This window comes from Ranitomeya variabilis, chromosome 5, assembly GCF_051348905.1.
Source record: "Ranitomeya variabilis isolate aRanVar5 chromosome 5, aRanVar5.hap1, whole genome shotgun sequence".
NCBI classification, from domain to species: domain Eukaryota; kingdom Metazoa; phylum Chordata; class Amphibia; order Anura; family Dendrobatidae; genus Ranitomeya; species Ranitomeya variabilis.
In genome coordinates, this window is record NC_135236.1 from 517,550,152 (window position 1) to 517,569,190 (window position 19,039).

Genomic DNA, 19,039 nt, shown 5'->3' on the forward strand with positions numbered 1-19,039 from the left:
AAGTAAAACAGTGCTCCTTCCCTTCCGAGCTCTCCCGTGCGCCCAAAAAGGGGTTTACCCCAACATATGTGTTATCAGCGTACTCGGGACAAATTGAACAACAACTTCTGGGGTCCAAGTTCTCTTGTTATCCTTAGGAAAATAAAAATTTGGGGGGCTAAAAATCATTTTTGTGGGAAAAAAAAGATGTTTTATTTTCACGGCTCTGCGTTATAAACTGTAGTGAAACACTTGGGGGTTCAAAGTTCTCACAACACATCTAGATAAGTTCCTTGGGAGGTCTAGTTTCCAATATGGGGTCACTTGTGGGGGGTTTGTACTGTTTGGGTACATCAGGGGCTCTGCAAATGCAACGTGACGCCTGCAGACCAATCCATTTAAGGCTGCATTCCAAATGGCGCTCCTTCCCTTCCGAGCTCTGTCATGCACCCAAACAGTGGTTCCCCCCCCACATATGGGGTATCAGCGTACTCAGGACAAATTGGACAACAACTTTTGGGGTCTAATTTATCCTGTTACCCTTGTGAAAATACAAAACTGGGGGCTAAAAAATCATTTTTGTGAAAAAAAAAAAGAATTTTTATTTTCACGGCTTTGCGCTATAAACTTTAGTGAAACACTTGGGGGTTCAAAGTTCTCAAAACACATCTAGATAAGTTCTTTGGGAGGTCTAGTTTCCAATATGGGGTCACTTGTGGGGGGTTTGTACTGTTTGGGTACATCAGGGGCTCTGCAAATGCAACGTGACGGCTGCTGACCAATCCATTTAAGTCTGCATTCCAAATGGCGCTCCTTCCCTTCCGAGCTCTGTCATGCGCCCAAACAGTGGTTCCCCCCCACATATGGGGTATCAGCGTACTCAGGACAAATTGGAAAACAAATTTTGGGGTCCAATTTATTCTGTTACCCTTGTAAAAATACAAAGCTGGGTGCTAAAAAATCATTTTTGAGAAAAAAAATAAAAATTATTTTCACGGCTCTGCGTTATAATCTGTAGTGAAACACTTGGGGGTTCAAAGCTCTCAAAACACATCTAGATAAGTTCCTTAGGGGGTCTACTTTCCAAAATGGTGTCACTTGTAGGGAGTTTCAATGTTTAGGCACATCAGGGGCTCTCCAAACGCAACATGGCGTCCCATCTCAATTCCAGTCAATTTTGCATTGAAAAGTCAAATGGCGCTCCTTCCCTTCCAAGCTCTGCCATGCGCCCAAACAATGGTTTACACCCACATATGGGGTATCAGCGTACTCAGGACAAATTGCACAACATTTTTTGGGGTCCAATTTCTTCTCTTACCCTTGGGAAAATAAAAAATTGGGGGCGAAAAGATCATTTTTGTGAAAAAATATGATTTTTTATTTTTACGGCTCTGCATTATAAACTTCTGTGAAGCACTTGGTGGGTCAAAGTGCTCACCACACATCAAGATAAGTTCCTTAGGGGGTCTACTTTCCAAAATGGTGTCACTTGTAGGGGGTTTCAGTGTTTAGGCACATCAGGGGCTCTCCAAACGCAACATGGCGTCCCATCTCAATTCCAGTCAATTTTGCATTGAAAAGTCAAATGGCGCTCCTTCCCTTCCAAGCTCTGCCATGCGCCCAAACAATGGTTTACACCCACATATGGGGTATCAGCGTACTCAGGACAAATTGCACAACATTTTTTGGGGTCCAATTTCTTCTCTTACCCTTGGGAAAATAAAAAATTGGGGGCAAAAAGATCATTTTTGTGAAAAAATATGATTTTTTATTTTTACGTCTCTGCATTATAAACTTCTGTGAAGCACTTGGTGGGTCAAAGTGCTCACCACACATCTAGATAAGTTCCTTAGGGGGTCTACTTTCCAAAATGGTGTCACTTGTAGGGAGTTTCAATGTTTAGGCACATCAGGGGCTCTCCAAACGCAACATGGCGTCCCATCTCAATTCCAGTCAATTTTGCATTGAAAAGTCAAATGGCGCTCCTTCCCTTCCAAGCTCTGCCATGCGCCCAAACAATGGTTTACACCCACATATGGGGTATCATCGTACTCAGGACAAATTGCACAACATTTTTTGGGGTCCAATTTCTTCTCTTACCCTTGGGAAAATAAAAAATTGGGGGCAAAAAGATCATTTTTGTGAAAAAATATGATTTTTTATTTTTACGGCTCTGCATTATAAACTTCTGTGAAGCACTTGGTGGGTCAAAGTGCTCACCACACATCAAGATAAGTTCCTTAGGGGGTCTACTTTCCAAAATGGTGTCACTTGTAGGGGGTTTCAGTGTTTAGGCACATCAGGGGCTCTCCAAACGCAACATGGCGTCCCATCTCAATTCCAGTCAATTTTGCATTGAAAAGTCAAATGGCGCTCCTTTCCTTCCGAGCTCTGCCATACGCCCAAACAGTGGTTTACCCTCACATATGGGGTATCAGCGTACTCAGGACAAATTGTACAACAACTTTGGGGGTCCATTTTCTCCTGTTACCCTTGGTAAAATAAAACAAATTGGAGCTGAAATAAATTGTGTGTGAAAAAAAGTTAAATGCTCATTTTTATTTAAACATTCAAAAAATTCCTGTGAAACACCTGAAGGGTTAATAAACTTCTTGAATGTGGTTTTGAGCACCTTGAGGGGTGCAGTTTTTAGAATGGTGTCACACTTGGGTATTTTCTATCATATAGACCCCTCAAAATGACTTCAAATGAGATGTGGTCCCTAAAAAAAAATGGTGTTGTAAAAATGAGAAATTGCTGGTCAACTTTTAACCCTTATAACTCCGTCACAAAAAAAAATTTTGGTTCCAAAATTGTACTGATGTAAAGTAGACATGTGGGAAATGTTACTTATTAAGTATTTTGCGTGACATATGTCTGTGATTTAAGGGCATAAAAATTCAAAGTTGGAAAATTGCGAAATTTTCAAAATTTTCGCCAAATATTCGTTTTTTTCACAAATAAATGCAAGTTATATCGAATAAATTTTACCACTAACATGAAGTACAATATGTCACGAGAAAACAATGTCAGAATCGCCAAGATCCGTCAAAGCGTTCCAGAGTTATAGCCTCATAAAGGGACAGTGGTCAGAATTGTAAAAATTGGCCCGGTCATTAACGTGCAAACCACCCTTGGGGGTGAAGGGGTTAAACACAGTGACAAAAAAGACAGCACATGTATCAGGTCTGGCCATGCCTAGAAAACATGCATGTCTTCAAAAAGAATGTACGGTAGTATTGAAGGTATTTAATATCAGTACTAGACAATGCCTTAGGTAATTACAGGGATTACAGGGAACCAACTGATCCATACCGCCCAAGCCACAGGCTGCATGGATCGGACAATGACCCTGTTATTACTGCCTGTTATGCTTTAGGCTAGGTTCACACTACACTCACTGGAGTGCTCTCCGTTGAGCACGACATCAGGCTTCTGTCGGAATCCCTGAAAAACAGGATTCAAGCAGGAGTCCCACATCAGAGCCCCAATGGAGACATTTACAGTACTGTTATAGCAGTATTTGTTTTTTTTCAAACATGCACAAAATCATAGCCTGCAACGTTTTTTTGTGCTTATCTGAAAATGTCAACTACTGCAGTGATGGAGGCCAGTGTTCACAGTGCCGCTGTCAGATTAAGTGAATAGATCTGTTGGGGATCTGCTGTGGGATTCCCATTAGAACATTAATTTTAGGGATTCCAACAGAAAGCTGAGGTAGTTCTCAGCGGTGAGTACTCATACTTTATTAGTTGTAGAGTTTGTAAAGCCATCCATGACTGTCAGATCTCCCACTATACCCAGCACATCTCTAGTAGCTTCTCCATGCCCCCTCCAGTAGACTGTCAGGTCTCCCACTATACCCAGCACATCTCTAGTATCTTCTCCATGCCCCTTCCAGTAGACTGTCAGGTCTCCCACTATACCCAGCACATCTCTAGTAGCTTCTCCATGCCCCCTCCAGTAGACTGTCAGGTCTCCCACTATACCCAGGACATCTCTAGTAGCTTCTCCATGCCCCCTCCAGTAGACTGTCAGGTCTCCCACTATACCCAGCACATCTCTAGTATCTTCTCCATGCCCCCTCCAGTAGACTGTCAGGTCTCCCACTATACCCAGGACATCTCTAGTAGCTTCTCCATGCCCCCTCCAGTAGACTGTCAGATCTCCCACTATACCCAGCACATCTCTAGTAGCTTCTCCATGCCCCCTCCAGTAGACTGTCAGGTCTCCCACTATACCCAGCACATCTCTAGTATCTTCTCCATGCCCCCTCCAGTAGACTGTCAAGTCTCCCACTATACCCAGGACATCTCTAGTAGCTTGTCCATATTCCCTCCAGTAGACTGTCAGGTCTCCCACCATACCCAGCACATCTCTAGTATCTTCTCCATGCCCCCTCCAGTAGACTCTCAGGTCTCCCAGTAGACTCTCAGGTCTCCCACTATACCCAGGACATCTCTAGTAGCTTCTCCATGCCCCCTCCAGTAGACTGTCAGGTCTCCCACTATACCCAGCACATCTCTAGTAGCTTCTCCATGCCCCCTCCAGTAGACTGTCAGATCTCCCACTATACCCAGCACATCTCTAGTAGCTTCTCCATGCCCCCTCCAGTAGACTGTCAGGTCTCCCACTATACCCAGCACATCTCTAGTATCTTCTCCATGCCCCCTCCAGTAGACTGTCAGATCTCCCACTATACCCAGCACATCTCTAGTAGCTTCTCCATGCCCCCTCCAGTAGACTGTCAGGTCTCCCACTATACCCAGCACATCTCTAGTATCTTCTCCATGCCCCCTCCAGTAGACTGTCAGATCTCCCACTATACCCAGCACATCTCTAGTATCTTCTCCATGCCCCCTCCAGTAGACTGTAAGGTCTCCCACTATACCCAGGACTAGGGTTGAGCGAAACGGGTCGGCCATTTTCAGAAGTCGCCGACTTTTGGCAAAGCCGGGTTTTATGAAACCCGACCCGACCCCTGTGTGGGGTCGGCCATGAGGTCGGCGATCTTCTGAATCTGGTATCGGAATTCCAATACCGAGTTCCGATATGTTTGCGATATCGGGAATCGGTATCGGAATCCATATTTAAGTGTAAAATAAAGAATCAAAATAAAAAATATTGATATACTCACCCTCGGACGCGCCCTGGTACTAACCGGCAGCCTTCCTTCCTAAGAATGAGCGCGTTAATGACCTGCGGTGACGTCACGGCTTGTGATTGGTCTCGAGCGGTCACATGGGGGGTCACGCGACCAATCACAAGCCGCGACGTCATCTAAGGTCCTTCACGCGCTCATTCTTAGGAAGGAAGGCTGCCGGAAAGAAGCAGGGCGCGTCCGAGGGTGAGTATATACCTAATAGGAATATACCTGCCCTCAGACGCGCCCTGCTTCTTTCCGGCAGCCTTTCTTCCTAAGAATGAGCGCGTGAAGGACCTTAGATGACGTCGCGGCTTGTGATTGGTCGCGTGACCGCCCATGTGACCGCTCGCGACCAATCACAAGCCGCGACGTCACCGCAGGTCATTCACGCACTCATTCTTAGGAAGGAAGGCTGCCGGTTAGTACAAGGGCGCGTCCGAGGGTGAGTATATCAATATTTTTTATTTTGATTCTTTATTTTACACATTAATATGGATCCCAGGGCCTGAAGGAGAGTTTCCTCTCCTTCAGACCCTGGGAACCATATATCCCATTGTACTGCATTGGGTTTCGTGTTTTGGCCGACCCGACTTTTTTATAGGATCGGCCGATTTCACTCGACCCGACTTTTGAGAAATTCGGGTTTCGTGAAACCCGACCCGATCCTATAAAAATAAGTCGCTCAACCCTACCCAGCACATCTCTAGTAGCTTCTCCATGCCCCCTCCAGTAGACTGTAAGGTCTCCCACTATACCCAGGACATCTCTAGTAGCTTCTCCATGCCCCCTCCAGTAGACTGTAAGGTCTCCCACTATACCCAGGACATCTCTAGTATCTTCTCCATGCCCCCTCCAGTAGACTGTCAGGTCTCCCACTATACCCAGCACATCTCTAGTATCTTCTCCATGCCCCCTCCAGTAGACTGTCAGGTCTCCCACTATACCCAGCACATCTCTAGTAGCTTCTCCATGCCCCCTCCAGTAGACTGTCAGGTCTCCCACTATACCCAGCACATCTCTAGTATCTTCTCCATGCCCCCTCCAGTAGACTGTCAGGTCTCCCACTATACCCAGGACATCTCTAGTAGCTTCTCCATGCCCCCTCCAGTAGACTGTCAGGTCTCCCACTATACCCAGCACATCTCTAGTAGCTTCTCCATGCCCCCTCCAGTAGACTGTCAGGTCTCCCACTATACCCAGCACATCTCTAGTAGCTTCTCCATGCCCCCTCCAGTAGACTGTCAGGTCTCCCACTATACCCAGCACATCTCTAGTATCTTCTCCATGCCCCCTCCAGTAGACTGTCAGATCTCCCACTATACCCAGCACATCTCTAGTAGCTTCTCCATGCCCCCTCCAGTAGACTGTCAGGTCTCCCACTATACCCAGCACATCTCTAGTATCTTCTCCATGCCCCCTCCAGTAGACTGTCAGATCTCCCACTATACCCAGCACATCTCTAGTATCTTCTCCATGCCCCCTCCAGTAGACTGTAAGGTCTCCCACTATACCCAGAACTAGGGTTGAGCGAAACGGGTCGGCCATTTTCAGAAGTCGCCGACTTTTGGCAAAGCCGGGTTTTATGAAACCCGACCCGACCCCTGTGTGGGGTCGGCCATGAGGTCGGCGATCTTCTGAATCTGGTATCGGAATTCCAATACCGAGTTCCGATATGTTTGCGATATCGGGAATCGGTATCGGAATCCATATTTAAGTGTAAAATAAAGAATCAAAATAAAAAATATTGATATACTCACCCTCGGACGCGCCCTGGTACTAACCGGCAGCCTTCCTTCCTAAGAATGAGCGCGTTAATGACCTGCGGTGATGTCACGGCTTGTGATTGGTCGCGAGCGGTCACATGGGGGGTCACGCGACCAATCACAAGCCGCGACGTCATCTAAGGTCCTTCACGCGCTCATTCTTAGGAAGGAAGGCTGCCGGAAAGAAGCAGGGCGCGTCCGAGGGTGAGTATATACCTAATAGGAATATACTCGCCCTCAGACGCGCCCTGCTTCTTTCCGGCAGCCTTTCTTCCTAAGAATGAGCGCATGAAGGACCTTAGATGACGTCGCGGCTTGTGATTGGTCGCGTGACCGCCCATGTGACCGCTCGCGACCAATCACAAGCCGCGACGTCACCGCAGGTCATTCACGCGCTCATTCTTAGGAAGGAAGGCTGCCGGTTAGTACAAGGGCACGTCCGAGGGTGAGTATATCAATATTTTTTATTTTGATTCTTTATTTTACACATTAATATGGATCCCAGGGCCTGAAGGAGAGTTTCCTCTCCTTCAGACCCTGGGAACCATAGTATCCCATTGTACTGCATTGGGTTTCGTGTTTTGGCCGACCCGACTTTTTTATAGGATCGGCCGATTTCACTCGACCCGACTTTTGAGAAATTCGGGTTTCGTGAAACCCGACCCGATCCTATAAAAATAAAAGTTGCTCAACCCTACCCAGCACATCTCTAGTAGCTTCTCCATGCCCCCTCCAGTAGACTGTAAGGTCTCCCACTATACCCAGGACATCTCTAGTAGCTTCTCCATGCCCCCTCCAGTAGACTGTCAGGTCTCCCACTATACCCAGGACATCTCTAGTAGCTTCTCCATGCCCCCTCCAGTAGACTGTCAGATCTCCCACTATACCCAGCACATCTCTAGTAGCTTCTCCATGCCCCCTCCAGTAGACTGTCAGGTCTCCCACTATACCCAGCACATCTCTAGTATCTTCTCCATGCCCCCTCCAGTAGACTGTCAAGTCTCCCACTATACCCAGGACATCTCTAGTAGCTTGTCCATATTCCCTCCAGTAGACTGTCAGGTCTCCCACCATACCCAGCACATCTCTAGTATCTTCTCCATGCCCCCTCCAGTAGACTCTCAGGTCTCCCACTATACCCAGGACATCTCTAGTAGCTTCTCCATGCCCCCTCCAGTAGACTGTCAGGTCTCCCACTATACCCAGCACATCTCTAGTAGCTTCTCCATGCCCCCTCCAGTAGACTGTCAGGTCTCCCACTATACCCAGCACATCTCTAGTAGCTTCTCCATGCCCCCTCCAGTAGACTGTCAGGTCTCCCACTATACCCAGCACATCTCTAGTATCTTCTCCATGCCCCCTCCAGTAGACTCTCAGATCTCCCACTATACCCAGCACATCTCTAGTAGCTTCTCCATGCCCCCTCCAGTAGACTGTCAGGTCTCCCACTATACCCAGCACATCTCTAGTAGCTTCTCCATGCCCCCTCCAGTAGACTGTCAGATCTCCCACTATACCCAGCACATCTCTAGTAGCTTCTCCATGCCCCCTCCAGTAGACTGTCAGGTCTCCCACTATACCCAGCACATCTCTAGTAGCTTCTCCATGCCCCCTCCAGTAGACTGTCAGGTCTCCCACTATACCCAGCACATCTCTAGTAGCTTCTCCATGCCCCCTCCAGTAGACTGTCAGGTCTCCCACTATACCCAGCACATCTCTAGTAGCTTCTCCATGCCCCCTCCAGTAGACTGTAAGGTCTCCCACTATACCCAGGACTAGGGTTGAGCGAAACGGGTCGGCCATTTTCAGAAGTCGCCGACTTTTGGCAAAGCCGGGTTTTATGAAACCCGACCAGACCCCTGTGTGGGGTCGGCCATGAGGTCGGCGATCTTCTGAATCTGGTATCGGAATTCCAATACCGAGTTCCGATATGTTTGCGATATCGGGAATCGGTATCGGAATCCATATTCAAGTGTAAAATAAAGAATCAAAATAAAAAATATTGATATACTCACCCTCGGACGCGCCCTGGTACTAACCGGCAGCCTTCCTTCCTAAGAATGAGCGCGTTAATGACCTGCGGTGACGTCACGGCTTGTGATTGGTCGCGAGCGGTCACATGGGGGGTCACGCGACCAATCACAAGCCGCGACGTCATCTAAGGTCCTTCACGCGCTCATTCTTAGGAAGGAAGGCTGCCGGAAAGAAGCAGGGCGCGTCCGAGGGTGAGTATATACCTAATAGGAATATACTCGCCCTCAGACGCGCCCTGCTTCTTTCCGGCAGCCTTTCTTCCTAAGAATGAGCGCGTGAAGGACCTTAGATGACGTCGCGGCTTGTGATTGGTCGCGTGACCGCCCATGTGACCGCTCGCGACCAATCACAAGCCGCGACGTCACCGCAGGTCATTCACGCGCTCATTCTTAGGAAGGAAGGCTGCCGGTTAGTACAAGGGCGCGTCCGAGGGTGAGTATATCAATATTTTTTATTTTGATTCTTTATTTTACACATTAATATGGATCCCAGGGCCTGAAGGAGAGTTTCCTCTCCTTCAGACCCTGGGAACCATAGTATCCCATTGTACTGCATTGGGTTTCGTGTTTTGGCCGACCCGACTTTTTTATAGGATCGGCCGATTTCACTCGACCCGACTTTTGAGAAATTCGGGTTTCGTGAAACCCGACCCGATCCTATAAAAATAAAAGTCGCTCAACCCTACCCAGCACATCTCTAGTAGCTTCTCCATGCCCCCTCCAGTAGACTGTAAGGTCTCCCACTATACCCAGGACATCTCTAGTAGCTTCTCCATGCCCCCTCCAGTAGACTGTCAGGTCTCCCACTATACCCAGCACATCTCTAGTATCTTCTCCATGCCCCCTCCAGTAGACTGTCAGGTCTCCCACTATACCCAGGACATCTCTAGTAGCTTCTCCATGCCCCCTCCAGTAGACTGTCAGATCTCCCACTATACCCAGCACATCTCTAGTAGCTTCTCCATGCCCCCTCCAGTAGACTGTCAGGTCTCCCACTATACCCAGCACATCTCTAGTATCTTCTCCATGCCCCCTCCAGTAGACTGTCAAGTCTCCCACTATACCCAGGACATCTCTAGTAGCTTGTCCATATTCCCTCCAGTAGACTGTCAGGTCTCCCACCATACCCAGCACATCTCTAGTATCTTCTCCATGCCCCCTCCAGTAGACTCTCAGGTCTCCCACTATACCCAGGACATCTCTAGTAGCTTCTCCATGCCCCCTCCAGTAGACTGTCAGGTCTCCCACTATACCCAGCACATCTCTAGTAGCTTCTCCATGCCCCCTCCAGTAGACTGTCAGATCTCCCACTATACCCAGCACATCTCTAGTAGCTTCTCCATGCCCCCTCCAGTAGACTGTCAGGTCTCCCACTATACCCAGCAAATCTCTAGTATCTTCTCCATGCCCCCTCCAGTAGACTGTCAGATCTCCCACTATACCCAGCACATCTCTAGTAGCTTCTCCATGCCCCCTCCAGTAGACTGTCAGGTCTCCCACTATACCCAGCACATCTCTAGTATCTTCTCCATGCCCCCTCCAGTAGACTGTCAGATCTCCCACTATACTTAGCACATCTCTAGTATCTTCTCCATGCCCCCTCCAGTAGACTGTCAGGTCTCCCACTAAACCCAGTACATCTCTAGTAGGTTCTCCATGCCCCCTCCAGTAGATTGTCAGGTCTCCCACTATACCCAGCACATCTCTAGTAGGTTCTCCATGCCCCCTCCAGTAGACTGTAAGGTTTCCCACTATACCCAGCACATCTCTAGTATCTTCTCCATGCCCCCTCCAGTAGACTGTCAAGTCTCCCACTATACCCAGGACATCTCTAGTAGCTTGTCCATATTCCCTCCAGTAGACTGTCAGGTCTCCCACTATACCCAGCACATCTCTAGTATCTTCTCCATGCCCCCTCCAGTAGACTGTCAAGTCTCCCACTATACCCAGGACATCTCTAGTAGCTTGTCCATATTCCCTCCAGTAGACTGTCAGGTCTCCCACCATACCCAGCACATCTCTAGTATCTTCTCCATGCCCCCTCCAGTAGACTCTCGGGTCTCCCACTATACACAGGACATCTCTAGTAGCTTCTCCATGCCCCCTCCAGTAGACTGTCAGGTCTCCCACTATACCCAGCACATCTCTAGTAGCTTCTCCATGCCCCCTCCAGTAGACTGTCAGATCTCCCACTATACCCAGCACATCTCTAGTAGCTTCTCCATGCCCCCTCCAGTAGACTGTCAGGTCTCCCACTATACCCAGCACATCTCTAGTATCTTCTCCATGCCCCCTCCAGTAGACTGTCAGATCTCCCACTATACCCAGCACATCTCTAGTAGCTTCTCCATGCCCCCTCCAGTAGACTGTCAGGTCTCCCACTATACCCAGCACATCTCTAGTATCTTCTCCATGCCCCCTCCAGTAGACTGTCAGATCTCCCACTATACTTAGCACATCTCTAGTATCTCCTCCATGCCCCCTCCAGTAGACTGTCAGGTCTCCCACTAAACCCAGTACATCTCTAGTATCTTCTCCATGCCCCCTCCAGTAGACTGTCAGGTCTCCCACTATACCCAGGACATCTCTAGTATCTTCTCCATGCCCCCTCCAGTAGACTGTCAGGTCTCCCACTATACCCAGGACATCTCTAGTAGCTTCTCCATGCCCCCTCCAGTAGACTGTCAGGTCTCCCACTATACCCAGCACATCTCTAGTATCTTCTCCATGCCCCCTCCAGTAGACTGTCAGGTCTCCCACTATACCCAGCACATCTCTAGTAGCTTCTCCATGCCCCCTCCAGTAGACTGTCAGGTCTCCCACTATACCCAACACATCTCTAGTATCTTCTCCATGCCCCCTCCAGTAGACTGTCAAGTCTCCCACTATACCCAGGACATCTCTAGTAGCTTGTCCATATTCCCTCCAGTAGACTGTCAGGTCTCCCACCATACCCAGCACATCTCTAGTATCTTCTCCATGCCCCCTCCAGTAGACTCTCAGGTCTCCCACTATACCCAGGACATCTCTAGTAGGTTCTCCATGCCCCCTCCAGTAGATTGTCAGGTCTCCCACTATAACCAGCACATCTCTAGTAGGTTCTCCATGCCCCCTCCAGTAGACTGTCAGGTCTCCCACTATACCCAGCACATCTCTAGTATCTTCTCCATGCCCCCTCCAGTAGACTGTCAGGTCTCCCACTATACCCAGCACATCTCTAGTAGCTTCTCCATGCCCCCTCCAGTAGACTGTAAGGTTTCCCACTATACCCAGCACATCTCTAGTAGCTTCTCCATGCCCCCTCCAGTAGACTGTCAGGTCTCCCACTAAACCCAGTACATCTCTAGTAGGTTCTCCATGCCCCCTCCAGTAGATTGTCAGGTCTCCCACTATACCCAGCACATCTCTAGTAGGTTCTCCATGCCCCCTCCAGTAGACTGTCAGGTCTCCCACTATACCCAGCACATCTCTAGTATCTTCTCCATGCCCCCTCCAGTAGACTGTCAGGTCTCCCACTATACCCAATACATCTCTAGTAGGTTCTCCATGCCCCCTCCAGTAGACTGTCAGGTCTCCCACTATACCCAGCACATCTCTAGTAGCTTCTCCATGCCCCCTCCAGTAGACTGTCAGGTCTCCCACTAAACCCAGTACATCTCTAGTAGGTTCTCCATGCCCCCTCCAGTAGATTGTCAGGTCTCCCACTATACCCAGCACATCTCTAGTAGGTTCTCCATGCCCCCTCCAGTAGACTGTCAGGTCTCCCACTATACCCAGCACATCTCTAGTATCTTCTCCATGCCCCCTCCAGTAGACTGTCAGGTCTCCCACTATACCCAGCACATCTCTAGTATCTTCTCCATGCCCCCTCCAGTAGACTGTCAGGTCTCCCACTATACCCAGCACATCTCTAGTAGCTTCTCCATGCCCCCTCCAGTAGACTGTAAGGTTTCCCACTATACCCAGCACATCTCTAGTAGCTTCTCCATGCCCCCTCCAGTAGACTGTCAGGTCTCCCACTAAACCCAGTACATCTCTAGTAGGTTCTCCATGCCCCCTCCAGTAGATTGTCAGGTCTCCCACTATACCCAGCACATCTCTAGTAGGTTCTCCATGCCCCCTCCAGTAGACTGTCAGGTCTCCCACTATACCCAGCACATCTCTAGTATCTTCTCCATGCCCCCTCCAGTAGACTGTCAGGTCTCCCACTATACCCAGTACATCTCTAGTAGGTTCTCCATGCCCCCTCCAGTAGACTGTCAGGTCTCCCACTATACCCAGCACATCTCTAGTAGCTTCTCCATGCCCCCTCCAGTAGACTGTCAGGTCTCCCACTATACCCAGCACATCTCTAGTATCTTCTCCATGCCCCCTCCAGTAGACTGTCAGGTCTCCCACTATACCCAGCACATCTCTAGTATCTTCTCCATGCCCCCTCCAGTAGACTGTCAGGTCTCCCACTATACCCAGCACATCTCTAGTAGCTTCTCCATGCCCCCTCCAGTAGACTGTAAGGTTTCCCACTATACCCAGCACATCTCTAGTAGCTTCTCCATGCCCCCTCCAGTAGACTGTCAGGTCTCCCACTAAACCCAGTACATCTCTAGTAGGTTCTCCATGCCCCCTCCAGTAGATTGTCAGGTCTCCCACTATACCCAGCACATCTCTAGTAGGTTCTCCATGCCCCCTCCAGTAGACTGTCAGGTCTCCCACTATACCCAGCACATCTCTAGTATCTTCTCCATGCCCCCTCCAGTAGACTGTCAGGTCTCCCACTATACCCAGTACATCTCTAGTAGGTTCTCCATGCCCCCTCCAGTAGACTGTCAGGTCTCCCATTATACCCACACATTGCGAGAGAGCTGCCAGTATATGGTAGAAGTGTGTGGAGATTAACGCTGTCCGTGATTCCCTATAAATGACACCAAAGAAGCTGAGATCTGGGATGCCGTATTAATATCTGAGTGGCTTCATTTTGGGTCCTGCAGGCTGCTGGAAGAAATGCTTTCTGTACTTGTAATGACACTTCTTGTGCTGTGACGCCCTCTAGCTGTGACTAATTATTATAACATTGGGATTACATATTTAGCACAACTTTTTTGCAAGCCCTGATGTTGGTTAGAAAATCTATGGTGATCTGTAAATGTTATATGTACGGCTAATGAGATGATACTTGTAAGTTGTAAAGACGGCTGTCCAGTTTATCAGCTTTTTAAATCTATTTTTTACTCCCTTCATTTATACGCGAGGTACGAACGTGTGATTTACAGATCTGTATATTCTCTTTTTGATTAGGAGCAGACTCTACGTTGGCTGACCCCTTAGTCTTGGATCAGTATGTGGTGGTTGCCGCATACGATAAACAGGAGAGCACAGAAATCACCTTGCGTGTTGGTCAAGTGGTAGACATCATTGAGAAAAATGAGTCTGGTAAGAAAATAAGTACTGAGCAAGTATTCAGAGGATATGATGTGTACAATTGGCTTGGACTGGTGTATATTAACCCTCTAATTATCTCCAAAGCAATTAATTCCCTGTGCATTATTATAAGCATAGCATGAGGACATGTCATGTTCCTCCTGGAGTACTTGTACCCCAGGCTAAGAACCTAGCTCCTGGACCACAGGTATTAACTTAGACCACCATGAAATAAAATATTAACTCCTCTTTTATCCTGCACCACCTGGCAATAATTTTAATTCCATAGACCATGAAGTAAGGAGGCTTAAATATAAGTTTATTTTTTAGGTCTATTTTATTTTATTTTAGGATTTAATTCATACGAGATATTTTTTCTAACTTTCTGTTGTGTGTCCCATAGCCTAGAACATTTATTATTACGTGCTGCGTTCCTAGCTTTCATGGTAGTAACAGCCTTTGGACTTTCTCTATGTTTGGGATTATTTGGGTTGTTATGAGAGGGGAGGGGTGGTTGCATCTATTCAGCGGAAAGACAATGCAGAAAATGATGATATGAAGCGGGAGTGTTTCTTCACTTTTAATTTTGATAGGATTTCTAGTTTTCGTTGTGTAATTCTGTGCAAATTGTATGGATTTAGGATCGTTAATGAAATATTACGAATAATTGTTCATGTGCTCACCTTTGGGATCCGTTTCTAATGCAGTTAAAAAAATAAAAAACCCCAAAAACATAGACATAAAAAAAGGTGTAAACAATTACCAAATGTTACCCAAACTCTCTGGTGTCTGTTTTAAATCGATCTGTTGTTACTGGAGTTTCCCTGAATACCTGTAGTGTTCTGGCTGCATAAAACCCCCGGCCTAAATAGATCATACTTGGAGAACTTCTTCTCATACCTCTCACTTGGCCTCGATAACACAATAAAGCCTATACTCCACTCCCGTGCCAGCGCCGTCCCTGCGTTGTTGGCAGTCGCTCTCCGCAGGGCTCTCATGCGGTGTTGTGACATCGGGACCCAATCACTTCTGGCGTCACTGTCTCCGCTTTCAGAAGGAAGCCTGGGAACAGCTGTAGTCCGGACTTCCTCTTTATGTTCAAAACGTCCGAGACAGTGACGCTAGCGCTGATTGTGCGCCGGCGTCACGTGTCACAACACCGCACGAGAGCCCCACAGAGAGCGACTGCCAACAACGCAGGAACGCCGCCGGCACGGCAGGGGAATATAGGCTTTATTATGTTATCAGGGCCAAATATTTCAATCAAGAAGGGGTTGTCTTAGTAGTTGACAAACCCCTTTAATGTGTAAAAAAGGAAGTGTCTATTCTGTCTGTCACCCTTTTCTTGACTGGACAAAAAGCTGTAAAGACCACCTTTATTTTGACCATCCAAGCAACGGTTAGAATAGGGAACTGATACAAACTGATGACATTTTAGAAAAAATAAAACCCGTTGAAAAGACAGATAATTAATTAAACCAGAAATAAAAGCTGACATTAACACAGCCACTGTACTTATCTATAGTGAACAGAAATGTTAGAAGGGTTGTCCCATATATAAAATGCCCTGTATAAATATCTATTTTTAAGCCCTAGCCACTTGTGTAATTTTATTTATGTGATAATTCCCTACCATTCTCCCTATATAGCAACCCCTATATCTGTTTTCTTACCTTCCTGTGATGTTCTGTTCGAGTCCCAGCATTTACTGGGGATTCTCATATGGACTTCATCAAGAGGATGGCCCTGCAGTCAGCTTCGATCACCCTGCTGAAACAGAATGTTATCGGGGGGCAGCGCTGAGTTCACGCTCCCTTCATTTAGAAAAAGGAAAGTTGCACGGAACAACCATTTGGTAAAATAAAATATCCTTTTGTGCCAGAAACATGTGTGTTTTTTAATGCATCTGGAATGAATTCACTTGTTTTAAGAATTTTTCAATAAAGAATATTCTATTTTAACGGATGGTTGTGCCGTTCCACTTCCCGTTATGTTTGGCTTTGCTGTGCTCCACCAGCAGGATCCGTCACCCACTGGTTTCAGGTCAATCAGCCTTCCAGCTACAAACAAGCATTGTGAGCTCCTACATTTTGCCTTCTCTTTGCTTTCATCATCACCATTGAATTTTAGTTTAACCCACGCCTCCGAAGAGACTGGAGCCTTAATCCAGCACCTTAGACACTCAGCCATGCGTGCTACCTTTAATTAGCACCTTAGACTGCTCAGCCATGCTACGTTTATTAAAGGTAGCATGGCTGAGAGGTCTAAGGTGCTGGATTAAGGCTCCAGTCACTTTGGAGGCGTGAGTTCGAAAAATGTTATCACCATTGCGCTCTGATGTCGATCTGTTTCAGGGCAGAGAAGCTGTAGGGACGACGCTGCGGTCACTTCTCGCTGCTTCTGTCACTGTGATTGATTTGGGGCATCATCAGGGGGCAGTTGTTAAAGAAGCTGTGATAAGTGAAGCCAGTGCCGCCCCCTAATGACATGCTGTTTCAGGGTGGTGATGGAAGCCGCAGAGACCCGACTGCAGAGCCATCCTCTTGATGATGTCCCATTTGAAATTCCCTAGAAAACAGATATAAGGATTAGCTGTATAGTGAGAACAGTAAGGCATTCATATACAAATGACAAAAGTGGGTAGGGTTTAAAATTGACCCGGAGAACCCCTTTAAAGTAATTAAGGCTTTTTCTGCTTGGATTCGTAGCATTTTTTTCTGCCATTGCTCCTTATAAATCATCAGGTTTGATATGCACCATGTGTAAAAACCATTTGTGCAGCATAATAAGTAGTTGGGACGTACTAAGCAATAAGAAGGCCTTTATAGACTGTATCCTATACATTGATTCCAGGCTGGTGGTTTGTGAGTACTGCAGATGAGCAAGGATGGGTACCTGCTACTTGCCTAGAGGCTCAAGATGGAGGACAGGAAGACTTTACTATTCAGCCCGAAGAAGGTAAAAAGAATAAAGTGCCACTTTTAATATTTTGTCACTTTATCCTCGCTAGCACCCACTGCAGAATAATAATATGCCAATGCACGGGCCTGTAGACCAAAAACCCTGACTTTTCCAGATATAAGGAAAAGACTTTTCTTATCTAAAACCTGTTTTCTTCAAAACTGCTTTTCATGTGTGTATATATCAATGTCGGTGTCATGTTCTGTGTGCTATCGTCATACTAGTATGTGTATTTTGTATATGTGTGTGTTGTATTTCTAGTAATTCCATAAGAAATAGCCTTTTCACAGCAGGAAGTGGTGATAATAGGACAGTCTGCTCCGATTCCTAAAAGTACCTAGCTATTAAAAGAGGTATTTGGTAAAACCTGACAGCTCCTCATTTCTTGTTTTGTCACTTCCTGCTTCCCAACGTGCTCCAGCCCCATGGAGATATTGGTCCTTACCTAGGCACGTCGGCCGCCGAAGGACACTTGGGGACTTGTACACCAGTGGATGGGGACGAGGTGCAGAGAGGCTTGTTTTATTGTCTGCCATTGCTGTCTGTGTTTGATTTAGTTGCATGAGATCCTACTGCTGGTGTTTGTATGTCTCGCATGTAACTGTTTTGCTTCCAAACTAAATTTTTATATGCATGCCAGAGGCATGATTCTTACAGTAAAGACTATGCATTTAAGGCCACAGGTCAGTATTTTACATCAGTATTTGTAATCTGAAACCAGGAGTGGGTGAAAAATACAGAAGTGGTGACGTGTTTCTATTATTATGCATATGCAGCATCAATAGTATAGGCGGAAACCGCGGAACAAACCGCGATAAACCTGCAGGGATAACCGCAGCGGGTTTGCCCTGCAGATTTATCAAATCCGCTGCGGGAGAACCCGCAGAGGTCACACGCAAAGTGTGCACATAGCCTATACTATTTCTCTGACTGTTCAGACGTAAAATACTGACCACATACTGAACGTGTGAATGTGGCCTTAAAGAACTGTTTTGGATTGACATATCTAAAAAACATACTTATGCAAGTATATGTCACTTATGTCAACTTGATTTTGTAATGTAAAGTAAAGTAATGGCTGTAATGACACTGTAACACTGATTACATTGATATCTTTGGTGAAGAAATCCGCTCTGTGGTTCTTCTTTAATCACCATTTGAAGCTTTGTTCTGAGCACAGGGGCCGGACCGTGCACTGGGTCTTCTCCTCCCTGTCTGTGACCCTCTGCCTGCCTCCTCTGTATGAAATCTCAACAGTGACCTGTCATTCACAGACCGGTGACAGGCAGATGGTTGGGGGATCACAGACAGGGAGGAGAAGACCCCTTGGACAGTCCGGCCCTTGTGCTCCGAAATCTAATTAACAGAAAGCTCCAAATGCTGATTACAGAAGAACCACAGAGCAGATTTCTTCCCCAAAAGGGAATAATGTAATCAGTATTATTACCTCTCCATTACAGCCATATCTTTACATTACAAAATACTGCAGACAGGTTGTCTTCAAACAAATACTTAAAGAGTAACTGTTGTTTTAACTTTTATTTTCTAAATCAGTAGCACACATGAAAATGAGAAACGTTGTAATATACCTTATCAGAGATCTCTTTTTTCCCTCTAAATTGGTGGGTAAAATCTGTATCCAGGAAGACATACGGTAGTTCCCTATTATTGCGATAGGAGATGATAGTGGGTGTTTATAAGATTATATGGAGGGTGAGCTAGAAGCCAACGCAGACCTC

General features: G+C 47.0%; 1 protein-coding gene across 2 annotated transcripts in view; it reads left to right on the top strand.

The window, feature by feature from the left end:
* Window positions 1–19,039, top strand: part of SH3PXD2B (SH3 and PX domains 2B) — a 240,814-nt gene that overhangs the window by 209,691 nt on the left and 12,084 nt on the right. The window contains exons 7-9 of one of the 2 annotated variants that reach the window (XM_077265784.1): window positions 14,217–14,351; window positions 17,193–17,297; window positions 17,722–17,805. In XM_077265784.1, coding sequence (XP_077121899.1) covers window positions 14,217–14,351; window positions 17,193–17,297; window positions 17,722–17,805 — 324 coding nt within the window. The remainder of the gene's footprint in view (window positions 1–14,216; window positions 14,352–17,192; window positions 17,298–17,721; window positions 17,806–19,039) is intronic. The other variant, XM_077265785.1, reaches the window with a different exon arrangement.